Source organism: Notolepis coatsorum (assembly GCF_963971535.1).
Source record: "Notolepis coatsorum genome assembly, chromosome: 9".
NCBI lineage: Eukaryota > Metazoa > Chordata > Actinopteri > Aulopiformes > Paralepididae > Notolepis > Notolepis coatsorum.
The window spans coordinates 122,496,567-122,517,597 of record NC_140173.1 but is presented as its reverse complement, the minus strand read 5'-3'; the positions used below and the strand labels follow the sequence as shown (position 1 = coordinate 122,517,597).

The 21,031-nt window shown below is 43.9% G+C and overlaps 1 protein-coding gene across 3 annotated transcripts in view; it reads left to right on the top strand.

The window, feature by feature from the left end:
• sgms1a (sphingomyelin synthase 1a) overlaps positions 1 to 21,031 on the top strand; it is a 77,046-nt gene that overhangs the window by 37,608 nt on the left and 18,407 nt on the right. For 2 of the 3 annotated variants that reach the window (XM_084322252.1, XM_084322253.1), the window contains exon 2: positions 16,126 to 17,017. In XM_084322252.1, the coding sequence (XP_084178378.1) occupies positions 16,401 to 17,017 (617 nt within the window). In that variant the 5' untranslated portion in view covers positions 16,126 to 16,400. Of the gene's footprint in view, positions 1 to 2,309; positions 2,402 to 16,125; positions 17,018 to 21,031 lie in introns of those variants that run through there. The other variant, XM_084322254.1, reaches the window with a different exon arrangement.

The following is a 21,031-nucleotide window of genomic DNA, read 5'->3' as shown; positions in this document are numbered from 1 at the left end:
AATTATTAGTAACCTATACATAATAAAAAAGACTGCCGTTTGAAATCGAATTGAGCTGAATTCAATGCATTTGAACCATTTGCATGTATTATCAGCGCCAAGCTGCCAACACACAACAAGTCGAAATTCTCCGCTCTCTCTGCAAGCAGCGTCTGTCTGCAACGCATGACTGAGGATAAACGGGGCCACCGTGGACTGGGTGAGCAGCTTCAAGTACCTGGGGGTCCACATCTCAGAGGATCTGACATGGTCAACACACATAGACACAGTCGTAAAAAAGGCGAAGCAGCGCCTCTACCACCTGAGACAGTTAAGGAAGTTCAGAGTATCGGGGAAGATACTCCAGTCTTTCTACGCCGGAGCTGGAGAGAGCATCTTGACTGGAAACATCACTGCCTGGTATGGAAACAGCACGGCACAGGACAAGAAGGCCCTACAGAGAGTGGTGCGCTCTGCCGAGCGTACCACGGGTATTGCACTACCTCCCCTGCAGGCTCTATACAACAAGAGGTGCAAATCCAGAGCCTGCAGAATAATGAAAGACCCTCACCACCCCAATAACAGCCTGTTCCAGCTGCTGAGGTCAGGCAGACGCCTGCGAACACCAGCTACTAGGACAGAGAGGCTTCCAGGCCATCAGAGCCTTGAACAATGAACACTGAGGGTCACAGAACACTGAACTCTCCACACACAAGCACACATTAGCACGCACACGACACGCACGCTGTGCACGCTCGCACACTAGCAGCCACTTTAACATGAGAAAGCACTCACTCATGCTGCACACGCCCACACTTATGGCCACAAAGGAAAGGTCACTTTAAAAATAGTATAGTAACAGTGTATTGCACTACCAAGGGACCTAGCATGTCCTTCATGCTCTGTAAATAACTATGTACAAATACCGTGATGTCCCACTATGTTACCTGTTTATTGCACAATGTTGTTTATTGTTTATTGGATTCCATTATATGTTGTACTACTGTATTGCACATCGTTGCGGGCAAGACCACCCGCATTTCATTGTATACTTGTATGCCGTGACAAATAAAACTCTTGATTTGACTTGACTTGATGTGACTGGAGCCACTGTCTGTGTGTGTGACTGCTTTGGCCCAATCACATTCCCCCACCGGCAACCTGTGGGTCTGCGAATCAGAGCAGAGTAGGGCGGTTCTTCACGCACTGCAAGCTTGGTTGTCTGAACTACCTGGGGCACTGTAGCGTATGGGTTAGCCGGGCTCCGTCGCCTCGAGTCGACTACACAGTAAGTAAAACGTACTCTCATGCTCGCTCACTCGCACACACGCGCTCTCTCACGCTCGCACACACACACACGCTTACTCACTCGCTCTCTCTCACACTCGCTCTCTCATTACAACTCCGCTGAGAGTTGTCTTTCTGTTATGTTTTTTCGTGCGCGTCATCGATCGGTTTCCGCGATCGGCAAGTAGCAAGCATTATCGGAATTCCCCGATCTCATATTTATACTGATTATCGGCCGATACCGATCGCTGGCCGATCGATCAGGGCATCCCTAAGAATAATCCAATTATCTGATCGCCATTCCAAGTACTGATCACAATCGTGTTTCCAGACACCAAGTCACATAGTTTCAAATGGAGTGCAATAGCGGCCGCAAGGCGTTAGGCGGCGGTATTGGACTTTTGCGATCTCAGACCATCCCCAGTGATGAGACACAGCTGCCTGCATGTTTATGAATGGAAATAGCGAATGAAAGGAATAACGATCCAATAACGAGTATACTCGTTGTTGGCAGTATTCGATTGGCAGGCTATAACGAGTTAAACTCGTTTTTGGCGGGGAGTGAGTTAACATTCAAAATTGCTATAGATTATTTGGTCAGATCGTGCTGGTGACCTCAGCGGGAGTGTCCTCCGAGCCATAGGCGGCCCAGCTTAAAGCCCATTATACCGGGGCTTGTTTTTGCTGGCCTGGATGAGGTGAGCTGAGGTAGTGGATGTGGGCTCTGTCTCCCTGCCAACTCACCGAGCAGCCAGTCAGGCGGTGTGTTTAGCTACTGCCGCTGGCCAGGGATCTGCTGGCTGGGCTGGACTGCCTGGCTGCTTTCCCCTCTTGACAAGCCGGGTGGGGCTGAGCAGTGCTCGACAGTGACCCTCTCCGCCTGTCTGATTTATAAGTTCCTCCTGGCCCTCACTCTCTCCCCCTCTATCTGTCCCCCCCTCTCCCAGCTCCAGCCTTGGCCTCCAGATGAACCCTTCATTCCCCGCAACACTAGCAGAGCCACCCTGTGTCGATCGCTCTGTAAACAAATGCGGGTTATGCAGTAGATGTGGGTGGTTTGCGTTCATCTCCCTGTTGATGCTGAGCTCTGACGGTAGACAGAAGACTGACAAGTAGAAGGTAGAGGACTTACAGGGTAATTCTGGATATCTCTTAGGGCTGCTAGATGATGGTGAATATCATAATCATTCGATATTGAGATTGCGATTATTTAACAGTTACTCGTTGACCTTCCAAAACCACATGAATTTATTGAACTTAATCAAATCTTAATTTATTTGTAAGGCACACGTTAATGTCCCCATGGGCCGGACACGTCTTCTTTAAATGAGTCAAGAAGAAACATCACAATAAATCGAGAACAAAAACAAAAAACACCATGAAATCCAAAATAAATGTAAAATTAATAAATGCAACACTCCCAGACATACCCCAGCGAAGGTAAGGAAAAACCTCACAAAAAACCTAGCAACAGGCAATGTTGAGGAAAAACTGTCGGTGATAGTAGTGTTGCTATACTTGAACTCACTATAGATTAAAATGAGCTGATAGCCAGTTCTGTACATATTGTCAGGCCAGAGATATAAACTACTGTGCATGCTCCAGCTTCCAGCTTCACAAAGAACTACAGTGAGGCAAACAAGGGCAGTCAACGCCAGTCAAAGTTTGCCACTCCTACCAAACACACAAGGAGCGGGGTTTCCCCCCAGAAAAGTGGTTTAGCCCGGTGGTAAACCCGCCAATTTCTTTAGTATTTTTTGACGGGGCTGGCGAAGTTTTTAAAAGCTCACTGGAAACTTGAAAATATGACTACTTAATGTGAATGTTATAAATACACAATTTATTCAACACACTTTTTTTTTTCTATCAACAAAACTGTTTTCAGAAATATTCTGTTGCTAGGAACAACTTTATCCCCTGTTTATTTATCCTGTCGGCAACCAAGGAAACTATACAAAAAAGTGATCGCCACTGTGTAGCGTGTGAACGCATATTGGTGCCAAGTGTGGAAACGTTCAGTTCGGCCGGCATCCATCTCCTCGTTTATGACCATATGTAATTTAACTAGGTAATTACTTCTGATGTCAGAATTCTGTGATTTGTTGCATTGTTAACTAGCTAACATGATTTGATATATCGGTTGATGTATATTTCCTCAGATAGCTGCTATATTTATATAATTTGAATACAGGCTTCAATAGAACTGCCACCAAAGTGTGGCACCAAGCAAAGCCTCGAACACTGGTGTTCTTTCTGACTGTTGACCCTTCCTAGTTTCATTGTCGGCAACTATATTACTGATAATATACAAAGGGGCCTATTTATGTGAATGTGTATGTAAAGTTAGAACAGTCTATAGCGCATATAGTCTTAACAAAGAATCTGAGAACAATGTACAGTCTTGGAATGCGGTTTTCAACAACAAAATAAATAAAATAAAATGTATATATTACAGCCATGGAAACTTTGAAAGCAATTAATTGGTTCTAGTATCGTATGCTCACTCTGCTGTAGAGCCATGTTCACTCTGCTGTAGAGCCATGTTCACTCACTCTGCTGTAGAGCCATGTTCACTCACTCTGCTGTAGAGCCATGTTCACTCACTCTGCTGTAGAGTAGTGTTGTCACAATACTGGAATTTTGAACTTCGATACATACCTTGAAAAGTATCGATATTCGATACCATTTTCAATACCACAGGGAAACATTTTAAATTTTAAAATGTAATATTTTTTTTATGTATTTTATTAAAATAATTAACTAAATTTAGCTTTAGTTGCTGCTCCTCAGCTTCTCTCTGGTACTATAAGAGAAGAGAAATATAACACTTTTAAAACCCTTTGTTTCTCTTTAGATCAGACCATAACTAAATTATCTAATCTTTTGAAATTAAGTAAAGTTAATAGTTCTGCGTGTTAAGCATAACAGCATCTAAGTTAATTTACTTCTGACCATTATAGTCAAAGTATTTTCCTATGAACTGAAACTCATAAGATCACATAACAAGGCTAGCATCATTGGCATTCAGTTACAGCTATATTGGCCAACGTTAGCAAGCTATCTAGCCAGCTACTGCACCATGAACTGCCAGCCAGCTAGCTGTCTACCCTTAACCCACAATACAACAGCTATCCAGCCAGCTACTGCACTACGAACTACCAGCTAGCCAGCTGGCCACCCACAATCCACAACACCAACCAACCGTACAAAATACGGTCTCCGCCAATCACATCGATTTGTACAGTTAGTTAGATAGCCACTCCATTGCTAATTAAAAGGTAGCCACCACAGCCCGTATTAGCTAGCTACAGTGACTAGGTAGCTAACGTTAGCCAACGGAATAACGATAGCTAGCTAGCCAACAGCTGCAAAAACGAACGCCAATGATGTTATCAGCTGTTCATATTATGAGCTATCAGTAGCTAGCCAGCTAGATAATGTTAGACAACGCCACACCTCGTGTATTAAACTAAAGTTAGTAGTTTACTGAGCCATTTTGTTTAATGGTTCAGTGATGTTGAAAGAGGAGCTGTCACGACAAGTTGCCGGAGGCTCTGCACTTGGAGTGAATGAGAGGATTTGTTGACGAGACTGGTCTGTGAGGGGGAGGGGGATGGGCAATGCGTGCACTGCAGCCAGCGTGTGTGTGCCTGTGTGTCAACAACTTGCTGTAGGAGAGAAGACGGCGAGAAAGCCAGCTGGTATCGATAGTGCAGAAAGTATCGATATTGCGGGAAATGAGTATTGAAACTGTTTTAAATATTCAGAATCGATATGTATCGAAAAATCGATTTTTGACAACACTACTGTAGAACCATGTTCACTCACTCTGCTGTAGAGCCATGTTCACTCACTCTGCTGTAGAGCCATGTTCACTCACACTGCTGTAGAGCCATGTTCACTGCCGTCTCGCTCCTGCAAGTTGACTGCCACTCACGTCTATGCATATAATTATGTTAAAATAGCCATAACCGGTTTTAACTTAGTGTTCTGTCTAGCTAGCCTTATTTCGGGGTCAATCATCCATGACCATCCATCCACACTTCTGCTTGAAGTAACGTTAATGTTATCAATATACACTGTTAGGCTGGGCTAACGTTGTTGACATTGTTAACGTTATTGGTTAGCTAATGTTTCTAGACATGGAAGTTGGATCTGGTGATTAGGAGCGACAAGTGTTTCATAGAGCTGTCCCCAAGCCTGTTTTTGGGATTCGGACATTCGCCAGGGTTTTTCGAACGGACGTTCGAACCATCGTTTTTAATCGTGCAAAAAATGTGCTCCTAAAATACTTTTTCTGGTTCAGTACTGTCGAGTCTTAGCACACATTTATGCATATAACGTAGCGGACGGTAGCGCATATTGCTGCGGTTATTAAAAGTACTGGCTAGTGGCTACATACTGGTCACGGGAGGCTTCAATAACGTTTGGATGATAATCCATTTTGTGAATCCATTTGTTGAAAACATCTTTGTTGGCCGACGGCTCCTGCTATCTTAACGTTAGCAAGCTAAAGGGCTGCGCTCTGCATAGCTTAATTAACGTGCATAACATGACTTACCTGTGTAATGTTAAGTAACTTGTGTTCCGCTGGGAAAGCATCAGCATCACTGCATACACTTGCTTTAATCCAAACGTCCATTCAGAAACGTATTATGAAATATGACTGGTGAGTGTGAGTCACTCAACTCTCTTTTTTGCATGATGATTCATTTCCTGATACGACGGTGACCCCTCCTCATCTCACTAGACTATGTTGTTGTCGCGCGTGACTTTAGAATTATTGTAAACGCAACATAGTACTGTGATATATATATATATTTTTTTTTTGATCTTTTTCCCCCTCCATTTTCCTCCGATTTTCTCCCATCCCAATGTTAGTCGTATGCCAATTCCCAGTCCCTTCCTGGTCGCTGCGCACTTACCCCCCACAGTCAGATCATCTGGGAGAGTGGAGGCTACCACGTGCTTCCTCCGACACACGTCCAGCCAATCACCGCTTCTTTTCACCTGGCAGCGCGGATTCTCATCGAGAGGGCGTAGCGTGTGGGAGGACCACACTATCCCCCTCAAGTCCTATCCGCGCTTAGCAGGCGCCCCGACCGAACTGTAGGAGTCGCTGTTTACAACGACCCGGACCCACCCCGCCAGCTTCTCCCACCCTCTAATACAGCCAATTGTATTAGTGCAGACGGCCAGCCAAGCTGGTGACAACCCCGGAGCTGTGAGCTGGATTCGAACAGGCGAATCCAGCTCACAGCTCCGGGGTTGGTGACGAACGCAATCTCCGCTCGGCCACCTAACCGCCCCAGTACTGTGATATTCTGATATATATCACATGCTGATATATATTTTTCACGTAAAAAAAATAAATAAATAAAAGCGGAAGTTCGAACCTATTAATTAAGATTTGAATGCCAACGTGACGAAGGTCTGAACGGTCAAACGTTTGGGCTGAGCCCTAGTGTTGCAACATCATTATGCACACACAATGTTTCAAGTTTCTTTAATAGTTGTCATACAGAAGTACAGAATACTTTCATACAAAATGCTTCTTACTGTTACGCTCCAGAGACTGTGCTAGACAAGATAGTATCAAATAACATAGTATAGCATGTAATTTAGAAGAAGAAAATGAGGTCACAGTGTTCGGTATAGACATATGTACAATGTTCTGAGTTACCATATAATATACAATACTATGCAGTGTACTAATGTACAGTACTATATAGTGCAAAGCAGAAATGGGATGAGGTACAATTTACAGTAAGGTGTACGAGTTGTAGTGCAATCCTTCATCAATAAATATAAAGTGTGTGGAGTGGGTGCTACAGTGTGTCTGTTTAAAGTGCGTGTGGATGTGTGTGCTATGTGCGTTTGGTGGTTGTTGTTGTGTAGTGTTCATTGTTCGTTTAGCAGTCTGATGGCCTGGGGATAGAAGCTTTTTCTGAGTCTTTCTGTGCTCGCCTTGAGACTCCGGTATCGCTTGCCTGACCGCAGCAGTTCAAAGAGGCAGTTGTTCGGGTGACTGGAGTCTTTAATGATTCTCTTAGCCTTGCCCTTGCAACGCTTGTTGTAAATGTTCTGGAGGGTGGGGAGCCCCCCTCCAATTGTGCGTTCGGCTGAACGTGTCACTCTTTGTAGTCTGCTTCGGTCTTGTGCAGTGCTATTCCCAAACCAGGAGGTGATGTTGCCAGTCAAGATGCTCTCTATTGTACATGAGTAGAAGTTCTTAAGGATCTTCTGACTGACTTGGAACTTCCTTAGGCGCCTGAGGAAGTAGAGGCGTTGTCGTGCCTTCTTCACAACACTGTCAATGTGTGTGGTCCATGTCAAGTCCTCGGATATGTAGGCTCCGAGGTACTTAAAGCTGTTGACTCTCTCAACCGGTGCCCCGTCGATGCTGAGGGGGCTGTAGTCCTTGACCCCCGACCTCCTGAAGTCCACAATCATCTCCTTTGTTTTGCTGACGTTCAGGGAGAGGCTGTTATCCTGGCACCATCCCGCCAGGACCTTGACCTCTTCCAGGTAGGCCCTCTCGTCGTTGGCAGAGATCAGGCCCACCACCACTGTGTCGTCAGCAAATTTGATGATTGTATTGCTACTCCGCTGAGCCACACAGTCGTGTGTGTACAGGGAGTAGAGGAGGGGACTCAGAACACAGCCCTGGGGGGCCCCTATGTTGAGGGTGATGGATGAGGAGGTGCAGTTGCCTGCTCTCACCACCTGGGGTCTGCCAGTCAGGAAGTCCAAGACCCACTGGCAGAGGTCATAGTTCAAGCCCAGGTCCCTGAGCTTGGCTATGAGTATGGAGGGGACTATGGTATTGAATGCCGAGCTGTAGTCGATGAATAGCATTCTCACATAGTTCCCCTGCCTCTTGTCCAGGTGTGATGCTGCTGTGTGCAGCACATGGGCTATGGCGTCCTCCGTGGACCTGTTGGGGCGGTATGCAAATTGCAGGGGCCAGGGGGTCCATGTTGATGGGGAGGGAGGAGCAGATGTAGCCCTTTACTAGCTTCTCAAAGCACTTCATGGCTATGGAGGTGAGAGCTACAGGGCGGTAGTCGTTGAGGCAAGCAGGCTTGGATTTTTTGGGTACAGGGATAATAGTGGACTTCTTCAGGCAGGTGGGGATGACAGCCTGTTCTAAGGACAGGTTAAATATGTCAGTGAATACCGGGGCTAGCTGGTCGGCACAGACTTTTAGGACGCGGCCGGGGATGCCGTCCGGACCTGCTGCCTTCCTGCTATTCACTTTTTTAAAGGTCCGCCTCACCTCATGCTCTGTTACCCTGAACACTGAGTCTCCATCAGCAGCAGACCCCCCCCCCCCCCTTTGCCGTGGCTTGTGGGCTGGTGTTGTTATTACCAGCATCAAACCTCGCATAGAAGGTATTGAGGTCATTTGCTAAGGAGATGTCACTGTTCAGTTTGAGGGAGGCGCCTTTGTAGTCTGTCATCGTTTTGAGCCCCTGCCACATAGCTCTAGAGTCAGCTTGTTCAAACTGGAGTTCAATTTTATCCCTGTAGCGCCGTTTGGCCTCTGTCACTGTCCTCCTTACGTTGTATCGCGCCACCTTGTGGTCATTCATGTTGCCTGCCACTAGGCCGTCGTTGTATGCTTTGGTGCGCTCTCTCAGAGCTTCACGGACGGATTTGTCTACCCAGGGTTTTTGATTTGGGTAAACTCATTTTGGTAGTGGGGATTGTTTCTTCCACCAAAGTACAAACATAGTCCAGCACTGTCTCCGTGTAGACATTAATGTTATCTGTGTCGCGGAACACGTTCCAGTCTGTGCAGTCAAACGCAGCCTGGAGCGTCTCCTCAGACGTCAAATCCCATTTCTGCACCTCTCGCGAGACTACAGGAGTGCTTTTGATTCTCTGTTTGTACTTTGGTGAAAGGAAAATGGACGCGTGATCTGATTGACCAAAGTTACTATCAGAATGAGCCTTGTAGCCACCCTTAAATTGCGTGTAACAGTGATCTAGGATGTTACCGCCTCTGGTGTTGCAAGTCACATGCTGATAGAAGTCAGGTAATACCTTTCTCAGATTGGCGCTATTGAAATCACCCAGCACTAAAATGGCGGCGTTAACGTTCGCCGCTTGTATTCTATTTACCTCGTTGTGGAGTCTGGAGAGCGCGACGTTGTTACTGGCTTGCGGTGGAATATACACTCCGATCAGGACGATCGCCATTAACTCCCTCCGGAGGAAGAAAGGACGACACTTGATGGTTATATATTCCAGGTCTGGGCAGCAGTGGTTGGATAATTCCTTCACGTTAGTTGGATCGCTCCAATTGTTGTTAAACATGAAGGCGATACCTCCTCCAATGAGGGTAAGAACACTGATCTCAGACCTGCTCTTTTCTTATAGTGCGTTCACGTTTTAACCAACGGATGTTGCTGGTGACTGAGCTTTCCAACCAAGCTGTCCCACACTGTAACTAGTTACATTTCTTTTATAGTTATATAAATAAAAATGTCCCGGATGCTTAGGCCTGGTGGGGGGTCAATTTAGGCCTGGCGGGGGCTCAACTTAGGCCTGGCGGGGGCCGGGGGGTCAACTTAGGCTTGGAGGGGACTCAACTTAGGCCTGGCGGGGGCTCAACTTAGGCCTGGCGCGCCGCCAGACTTGCAGTACACTGGGAGGAAACCCTGAGTGGGCCGAGCATTGACTTCTGGTTACTCTGTCACCTGGTGAGGGAGAGTGGAAAGCTGATCGAGAGACATGATGGAGATATGGGGGAAATGAAAATGACCTGCTCAATTTGAGTGATAAAGCTACCGTGTCATTATGGTGTCAGGTTCTACCAGATTAGCAGAGATGGCTTTGTCCACATAGAGGAAATCAATCACTTATGTTCAATCCGGGAAACGTTAATTATGTTGCATCGTGGTGGAATTCCTTCTTTAATTAGGGGCAGTGTGTTTGGCAACCAGACTTGAACAACAAGGAGGGGAGAGTGGTCAGGGCAGTGTGCTGCAATATTAATGCTGTATTTAAGATGGCATAGAGATTTGAATGCTCTGAGTTATTTTTGTTTTCAATGTTAAAAGGATATAATAACTGGAATGTGATGGTCGGTTGGTTGATTCTTGAACCTCTGCTTGGAGGCCTAGTAGGGCTGGGCGATAAAACGATAACGATAATTATCGCGATATATTTTAATAATCGATATCGATGGATAATAAAAAAAATATCTTTTTTTTGTGACCTGCAACAGGGCAGCAGTGGACAGACTTGTCTTTCTTGCCTGCAACTTAAAGTATTTGCTTGTCCAAATGACAATACTGACCAAATTGAGATTTATTTTTCTCTTGTCCATTTATTTTGTTTGCTTTCTAATTTAAAATACAGTTTGAAACCGTCTGTACACAGTAGCAGTGTTCGAATTATGAGGGGGCCAATGGGGGCTCAGCCCCCATAGCTAGAGTCTGAGCCCCCATAGTCAAGACCCCCTGTGGGGGTCTCTCAAAAAATTTATATATATTTTTTTTTTTTTTTTTTTTTTTTTTTATATGTACGAATTAGTATTATTTATGTTACCTAAATAAATGGTTAATAGATCATATTTTTCTTTTCAGTTTTTAAAAGAACTGAGTAATTAATGTTGTGGAATAGGCTGCATTTCACCTCCAAGCCGCTATGTGTCGCCCATGAGCGTCGCCCATAAGTTTAGCGCTACTCCAACCTAGTGAAGAAGAAGCAGCAAGCAGCTGCTGTAAACAGAAGGCTGCCGGTCCGTGTCCTACAACTGAAAACATAAACACTAAACAGTACGCCACATGCCGCCAAAAAAAAGGCTCAACCCGCCGCAAGGCTGTACAAAGCTGGACAGCTTTGGTTTTATAAAAAGGCCAAAGACTGACGCTGTTAGTGCAGCAGCTAGCAGCGCTACTGTCACTGAAGTTGACACTGCTAGTGCTAGTACTAGTGTTAGCTCTGCTGCTCCTGTGCGCAGTGCAGCTGTTATTGTTAACGCGCCGGTTGGCGTCTAGTTTTTTACCAAACGGTTCGTGCGTTTTGCTAATCTGATTGGCCACGCACGTTTCTGGTCATGTGACATGTGCGCCCAATCGCGTGACGAGCAGTGCCTTAGCCCATTTCCGCGTCGAACAGCCTGCAAACGACCTAACGCCTAGTTTATCACTGGTTAAGCTTAGGCGACTCTTTCGCAGTTGGGTTAGAGTTTGGAATCAGGGCTGGCGTTCTATCGCCATGCTCTAAGACAAACTCTAACCTTAACCAACTTCGAAAGAGCGCCTAAGCTTAACCGTCGAAATAACTTGCAGTCACACGATTGGGTGCACATGTCACATGACCAGAAACGTCAGTGGCCAATCAGATTCGCAAAACGCACGAACAGTTTGGTAAAAGTAATGACGCCGCCGGCCTGCCACTGCCAGACCCGAGTCTCCACCACTAGACCTGGACTGTGCTGCTACTCAACCACCACAATGCTGGGGTCCGAGTCAGTGGACCTTTTGGAAAAAAATTTATTTGCCAAGGAGGGATGCATTGGCTGCCTTCCATGTAAAAACGCCAAGACATTGTTAAATCAATCATTTGGAGCCCATTTGGCAGAGCAGTGGATGAATGGGACTGTGACTACTGTAGCTCTCAGAGCAAGAAGTTGAGGAAGAAAATATACTTGCACAGTGATAGCATTGCTCATGATGTGGCGGCTGTAGCTCAGGAGGTAGAGCTAGTCGTCACTACTCGCTTTGGATAAAAGAGGTCAGTGGTTTGAATCCCGGCTCTTCCAGTCTGCATGTCGGTGACATGCTGCAGTAGTTACTTTTCTTCTTGTTGTTCTAAGAAGATGCTGCTACTTCTAATTTATTTTTCATTCAGTTCTTGATTACCTGTGCATATTTGTTTATAACATTATTTATTTTGATTTATACAAGTATTTATTTTATGTTCATTTTATGTTCATTTTATTATCAGATGATAATGTTACTTACTGTATCCTGATAAATGCGGCTGTTGTGCCATACAACTATTTATTTTCCATTAGATTATTTTGTTAGTTTTTGATTTATAAGTGCAGAGACAAATAAATGTTAATTCAAGTTCATAAATTTGGTCTCATTTTTCAAATTAAATTGTTGTATTTTATCAGATGCAAAATGCAAATAAGTAAATATGGCATTATATATCAGAGGTGAGTAAGAAAATGAACAAATATTGATGGTTAAGAATGAGACTGAATAATGACATCACACAATAGTGTAATGATTAGACTGTTGTGTGATGTCATTATTACTTAGTATTAGACTAATCCTAATGAGATATTCCTCTAAATATGACTTCGAAAACAGCCACAATTTCAGGAAAAAAATAGCAAAAAAAAAAAATTCAGGGGGCCCCCATAGCTCTCAGGTGATAATTCGAACCCTGCACAGTAGGCTATGTGTGCTAGCAGAGCTAGTCTCCAGTCACGGTGCACATGTGCGGTGGTTTGTCCACCTAAAAAGTGCCAAAAGATAGAAAAGAAACTAGCAGAGCCAGAACTGTTCAACTCCCCTGGAGCCACAGCCAGCAGAGAATCCTGTTTACTTTCGCTTTCAAACCAGCTGCAGCCTGAGAACTGGAGTGTGAGGAGCTGTAACACTAAAGATGGCGGCAACGACAAATAATTGCTGCAAAATAAACATACAATTGAGCACCTGGAAAAGCAGTATATAAAATGGATGTATTATTATTATTATTTTTTTTATACTGATAACAATATCGATACAGTCGCTCCGTTAGCGTAGCTTAGCTTCATCACTGGAAGTGGGGGAGATCCGGAGCTTCATCACTGGAAGTGGGGGAGATCCGGAGCCTGACGTTCCCTTACACTGTATACAGTCACGAAATACACTCCAAATACAACTCAAACGTTCATGTAAACATGTTGTGACCTGTGTATTCACCACGTGGAGAAATAAAAAATAATTGAATTAGACAATTACGTTTTATAAGCAAATATACTCGGAATTTTTTTTTGCCTAACCACTCCTCTCTGAGCGCAGCCAGTGATTTCAACGTGTCGTCGTGATTGTTGACATTCTCATTCATTCAAAGGATCCCAACCGATTGAAGTTTATGGATACCATGACTTAAAATCCTTTTACCTTGACGATTAAAAGCCTCCCCAATTTAGAAAACAGTAATCCAATGGCTGGTATTGTTATACCGGACGCTCTGAGCTAACCGGAGCTAACACAGATCAGGATGGTAAAGCATATATGACTTCCTTTCTGGGGTTTTCAAAATAAAAGTGCGACGTTTATATCAGCGGAAAATGTTTATTTTGTACATTATCTAACGTTAACACAAACCTAAACTAACTTTAGGTTAGTTGTAACGTTAGTTTAGGTTCGTGTTAACGTTAGATAATGTACAAAATAAACGTTTTCCGCTGCTATAAACGTCTCACTTTTATTTTGAAAACCCCAGAAAGGAAGTCATTATATATGCTTTACCATCCTGTTCTGTGTTAGTGTAACCCCGGGTTCAGATTCATAATTATCAATTACATAAATAGTTCCTGTTTATCTCTGCTACCACTTCCTGTTTTACCATGAGGTCCCACTTCCTGTATATAGCGTATGATTTGAAGGTTCTGGAACCTTTGTGATGTCATATAGAACATTCCGGAACCTCTTGGTTTCCTATATATTCAGCCAGCTCTCAAGCAGCCAGCCTCTTTCTCCTCAACCACTGGACCCGCAACATCACCCAGACGGACCGGACTAACCAACCGACTGGAAGCCGCAAGTCTCCACCAGCATCCCGGCGCAGTCCAGACCACCCACCACCAAGCGTGCTCAGCTGGATAGATACCCGATGGCGAGCCAACCCCGGAACATTTGATAAGACTAATGCCAGCCTGATGTGAATACCCATGATGCTCAACTAGGGCTCAACTATTGCTACACCATTAGTCCGGTAGGATTGAACTGAACGAGACTACAAGGACTTCCAAGGGAGGCAATCCCGTTCATCTTATGTTATTTTGATATTGTATTTTGTATTTGAATTGATTTAACTGGATATATGGATATAGATATTCTGCCATTGTATGATGTTATAATAGAACCTTCTAGAACATAGAACCTTCTACACCGGTTGTGGTGATGTCATAATAGACCTCGATTATCGCCGAATCACTTCCTGGTTTAAAGAGTTTAATGGGCCAATTCACCTAATAAGGTATTTGCATTCCCTGATAAACTAATATAGAGTTACCGATGATAACCTCAGAGACGTCTGAATGAACCCCAATGGGTTGATCCAATCGACCTAGGCCTGGATATCGACCTAACCCTCCCGCAAGGAAAGGTTACTGACCTAATCTAAAAGGGATACTTCAAAACATAAGTTGTACTTTACGTACGTATGTATTATTACTGTTTAGCTAGCGCGCTTTTAATTAAAACACCGGTTATTGTTATAACTCTGCCTCTGGTCTACAATTCTTTTAATTGTGTATATTACTCCTTGTCGCATTCGAACCTAGAACTGTGCCCGTGGCAAACAGCTGTTACTGGTATTAACACAAGTGCTACATTAGCTCCGGTTAGCTCAGAGCGTCCGTTATAACAATACCAGCCATTGGATTACTGTTTTCTAAATTGGGGAGGCTTTTAATCGTCAAGGTAAGAGGATTTTAAGTCATGGTATCCATAAACTTCAATCGGTTCGGATCCTTTGAATGAATGAGTGTCAACAATCACGACGACACGTTGAAATCACTGGCTGCGCTCAGAGAAGTGGTTAGGCAAAAAATAGTTCAGAGTATATTTTCTTATAAAACGTAATTGTCTAATTCAATTATCTTTTATTTCTCCACGTGGTGAATACACGGGTCACAACATGTTTACATGAACGTTTTAGAGTTGTATTTGGAGTGTATTTCGTGACTGTATACAGTGTAAGGGAACGTCAGGCTCCGGATCTCCCCCACTTCCAGTGATGAAGCTAAGCTACGCTAACGGAGCGACTGTTCCCAAAGCTAAATGCACGCACAGAGACAAAAAAGGTATGTATCTTCTTGTCTAACTCCAGGGAAGAGTTAGACAAGAAGCTATTTTCCCAAAATGTTGGAGTTTTCCTTTAAGGCCTAGTACTGTAGAAGTGATGATTTTAGTTATCTACTGTTTGGCGATTAATCACTGTCCTCGATTAAATCGGGACCCCTGCCCCCTTATTTCCCATCCATCACTTAGTTGCTACCCATCACTTCACCATGGATCTTGTTTCCAGACTGCTGTGATTAAAGGTGTCTTTGAACTAGGACTTGTCCATTCTAAAGCTGCGACTCGCGCACCATATGGTCCTGTTGACTCTGTGTTAGCACGACTGGCAAGTGTTGCTGTGGCTGCGTTTGATTTCCTCTTTAGGTTTTACATGTGAGCAGGCGGTATCGCGTTACGCCCCAAACTTTCTCTGTGGCCTTTGTGTATATAAAAAAAAAGGGGATGTTAACCACTGGTCTCTGAAAGGTTTCTCCCGCTGTGAGGATCAAAGGGGGAAACCTGCTGGTCGCTTTAGTGCTCCTATTGTTGTAAAAGCTTTTGAATGGTGTGAATAATTCATAGGGATGTCTAGGAAATGGAGCTTTAGTGGGCTCAGTGGTAATTTCAAGTGCAGGCTAGAAACGGCTAAGCAACCTGTGACCCATGCTTTTCTATCCTTACACCACAGAACTCACACAGTCTGGCCGCCCGGCTCTGTACAGGCATCCGGTTGGGGATTAGGAGCTGTCGGTGCTCTGGTGGAAATTAAAACTTGTAGTCATTGTCACGTTTTTGGAATCAATGTTTTTGTTTTGCTTTTTAATTTTTTTTACCATAGGGGAAAACAAGTGATGAGGTGAAGGGAGACGAAAGAGGCTACTGTGTTTCCACCATCACCAGCTGACCCTGACCCCCGACCCGGCCATCTGCTGCCCCCCAAACACTCTTAATTCCAGGCGGAGACTGGAGTCCCTCTGGGCGCCTCCATCAAATGCTCCAGAAACGCCATGCACCGCACCTGGTCAGGACTCGACACCACCACTCCATAGACTGTGCCCCTTCCCCTCTCGTCCCAGGACGTCCCTGACCTTCCACACTCCCCACTGGGCCAAGATGAAAGAGGTGGGGGCGTGGTCGGCAGAGGATGTCTCTCATTGGCTGAGCGAGGAGGGGATGCCGGAGTACGGCGACGCCTTCCGGCAGACCGGCGGCGGCGCCCTGCTCCGGCTCGCCGAGGCCGACTTCCGGACACCGCCCCTCTCGCTGGTCTCGTCCGACGGCGGGCAGCGGCTGCTGGAACGGCTGGAGACGCTGCGGATCGAGACCCACATCGAGGCGCACAAGAATGGCCACGCCAACGGCCACGCCGGCGGGCTGCCCAACGGGACTGGCAAAGCCCAGAGAAACGGCTCGCTGGGGATCAACGGCTTCCGGAAGGAGATGGTCCACATTCCCATCCCCATGGCGATTGAGACGGAGCGCTCGCCGTTCCCCGCCGAGTGGGGGAAGACGGGCGTGGCATTCGTCTACGCGGTGGTGTGCTTCATCACCACCACTGTGGTCATCTCGGTGGTGCATGAGAGGGTGCCGACTAAAGAGCACACCCCGCCCCTGCCGGACAAGTTCTTTGATCTCTTCGACCGGGTGGAGTGGGCCTTCTCCATCTGCGAGATCAACGGCATGCTGCTGGTGGGGCTGTGGGTGATGCAGTGGACTCTGCTCAAGTACAGGTAAAGACATCTATAATTCTGTTTTATCTTTATGACATTCGGTAGGGGTGGGCCGGCTGGGCGATATAACGATAATTATCGCGATATATTTTAACACATTGAGTGCCATAAGCTTCCCACATTCTTCACTGTCTAGCGCCAGCTTTTCATGACCATTTTCGCGATATTTCACGAGCTTTGCGGACACTATTGTATATTCTATATTATAGCTATGGAGACAATAGTATGGCTCATTTGACAGACACTATTTCTAGTCCAACATGTTTGTTTCCACACACTGTAGTTTGTAGTTTATTACACGCTAAACATTATCCATTTCCAAGATAATCCTGTCTTTTTCCATAGATTGTGAGATAAAAACGCGTTATATGCAAAAAGATAGAAAATAAACTAGCAGAGCCAGAACTGTTCAACTCCCTTGGAGCCACAGCCACTTTTTTTGGTACTTTCGCTTTCAAACCAGCTGCAGCCTGAGAACTGGAGTGTGAGGGGCTGTAACACTAAAGATGGCGGCAACGACAAATAATTGCTGCAAAATAAACATACATTTGTTGTTTAAATAATAATAAAAAAATATATATATTTTTAATACTAATAAAAATATCGATAATTATCGAACAATATGAAAAGATTTATCGTGGGGGGGTCGATTCACATGACAATTGTGATTGTATCTGTGGCGCTATGTCGCCAAGCCTGTTTCCATCCAGGCTAGACAAACCTATTTGCGGTGAGCATGAAGTGCAGTGGATTATCCGCCATCTGACATCAGAGGAGGAACTATATGATATAATATGAGGAGGAAAAGTAGCGTTCAATTAACTCATTGACTGCCATGCTGTTTTCCCATCTCTACTCTATGGCGCCAGCGTTATTGACAATTTTCGCCATGTTTGCGGACTAGGGCTGACTTTCAAAGCTTTTTTAGGCATTCGAAGCTTCAGGGCCGAGATTTGATTTTAATTCGAAGCTTCGAGATAAAAAAATATATATATATATATTATAATTGTATATATTTTTTTAACTTTTTTTATGTTGTGGGACAGCACTTTGGTCAACTTTGTTATAAATAAAGTGGATTGGATTAATTAATTAAATTACTAAGTCGGGAGCTGCGCTGCCTGGGCGGCTGCTCTCCGTTACACAGCCAACAACATTACATTACATAATTATGTTGCAACCTTCGTCTATAAAGCAAACAATTATATAAATATTTATTAGGGCTGTCAGTTTATCGCGTTAATTAGATTAATTAATTACACAGCAAATTATCACGTTATGAAAATTAACTCAAAATTTATTACAAAAAAAATAAATAAAGATATATATATTTTTAAATAAATGTTTTTGTATCATTCATTCCATAAGAATGTAGAATACACATTTACAGACTTTTTTTTAATATGATCCATTTGCATGTTCTTGGTATCTGATTCTAGGGACATCTATGAATCTCAGGGAATGTATTCCCAGTGTCAGAAATACTGTGGGCTAGATCCACAAAGAATGGATTGCACGGTGCAAGTTGCACCCTTACTTACAATTCATTATGAATTGAAAATGGGGGACCCTGATGTAAACAAGACTAAAGTCTTTCTCTGGTCTGCATCCCCTTAACAATTGTGTGTATTGAGCCGTACTGTATTGTACCCATTCTGCAATCTGTTAACACTTTCAGTGCCGGGCCGTGTTTTCCTTTTTACCCCATTGATGCCACGGTCCACGGCCCATGTAACGTTAATATCGCCTAATCTATGTTTTAAATTATGCTATGTGTCTAATCTGCCCATCGCTTATCAAAGAATCATTTTCCAGTCAACATTGGCAAAGCAGATTTTGTTTTTATCGCTTAATTTCCTTTTTATAGCATTTTGAAAACCACTCGGTTTCGAAGAAAAAACACATTCCATGATAATCGCCTTTTACTGGAATATTCCAGAACGTTATCATTTGTCTGCCTATTTATGAATCGTTTTCAAATAAACGCTAGATGGTCGATAGTATATGTGTGCGCACGCACGCTCGTGCCGTGCGCTGATAATCGCTGCTATTATTTCCTCATGGCTTTTACAGTGAAACAGCCATATCACATATAGTGGAAACGCTTATATCTCCATGAAAACTAGTCTGATTATCCTAACACTGATAACATAGATTCCTTACCTGACATCAGATGGTATCCAAATGGTATATTCCAATTCCTGATCACCATTCAAAAAAATCGATAAGTATATTGATCCAACGTGTGTACAGTATAACCCATGATCGCCACGGCTCAGAGGCTCCAGAATGAACTCTGGTAACTCCGGCTGCATCAGTGGACTGGAAAATGTGGACTGGAATATTTTTTTTCCCCATCCATTTTCATTGAGTCCATTCCAAAAGGGTGATTTACCATCTGGGAGATTATAGGGGGTGCTTTTTTCACATCTGATCGCCGGCGGCCCCTGGATCGCCGGCGGCCCCTGGATCTCCAACGGTAGGCTTGCGTGATGCAATATGATTTCAGATCGCTAATAAAAAAAATAAAAAAAAAATACAGAGAAAAGCCGTGACGTGGCTTTCAACGTCACAATCGTAAACCCGAGATTAGCCGTGAGTGGCGCTCAAAGTGTTAATAACATTTTCATTCAATCAATCAATCTGCGCGGTGATTGATTGAATGAACATTTTATTTTGAGTAATTGTAATGAACCAAATGAGAATATCAATACATTTTTTTTTTATCTTTGACTGTGAATAACACCATGCTCAAATTGACCAGACCTGAAAAATCTAAGCAAATTAATAGATGGAAGATGATTAAACAGAAGGTTTTGTAGATACAGTACTGAATTCTGCCATCCGGACACATGCAATTTGAAATATGATTATAGAATATAGAATATCAGTGATGCAAGGCTTCTATCCTCTCTACAACCAACCAGTGGGGGGCATAGCAACGTTGAAGACAGGGGAGGGGAGAATTGGATACACGAAATTGGGATGGGAGAAAAATAGAAAATAAGGAGAAAAAGTAGATTAAAAAAATATATATATTTATATGTAGTTAATAGAGACAAAGCCAGAATTCGACTTAATTTTTTATTAAGACATGTTTTTATATGGGTCGGGACACTATAAAAAATACTATAGAGAATTGTCAGTGCTGTAAAGTTTAAATCTTAGACACTTTGCTTTCATGAAATATTTATTGTAAGCAGTCATTTGAGGCTTTATAAAAGCAGCACAATGAACACAAATCTGTCAGTGCCGAGTCCGACCTCATCTTCAATAACAAACGGCATTGCTTGTTGTAGTTAACGAAGAGAGGCAGAGTTAATGAGGCATATGACGTTCGTTGCATTGGAAGCGCAAGACTTTTTTTTTTTTTTTTATATATTCAAATTTTCCAATCCCATGCCCATCGAACGAAGCTTCGAAGTATTTAAGACAGCCCTATTGCGGACCCATCGTGTGTTCTGTATTATAGCTATGGAGACAATAGTATGGCTCATCTGACAGGCATTGTTTATAGTCCAACACTGACAAACTAGTTCATTTCTACATACTACAGTTTGTGCGCTATTCCATGCTAAACATCGCCCCTTTCCAAAATAATCCAGTCTTTTCTTCTAGATTGTGAGATATGACGTCTTGTATGCATATGCCCAAATCGTTCGGGTTGCTCGCCTGAAACTCCAAATATTTCCAAATCAAAGGTATATATATATATATATATATGTTTCTTCATAAAATCATCAAGGGGGGGGGGGGGGTCGTTTTACCTCGAAACTGCGATCGTTACCAAAAGCATGTTTTAAGGTTCGGTAAAAGACGACACTGTTACAACGTCGATACAAAAGCTTGTTTTAGGTTCGGTCAAATATACCTAAAATATCATACGGGAAACAATAGGTTTGAGCCGATAAAATCTCTGATCGATTGCTCTGTCCGGATTCCCTCTGAGGGGGAGGAGTTCCTGCAGGCACTCCCCACACTAAACTATCAGTTCAAAAGGTAGGCGAGACTGCC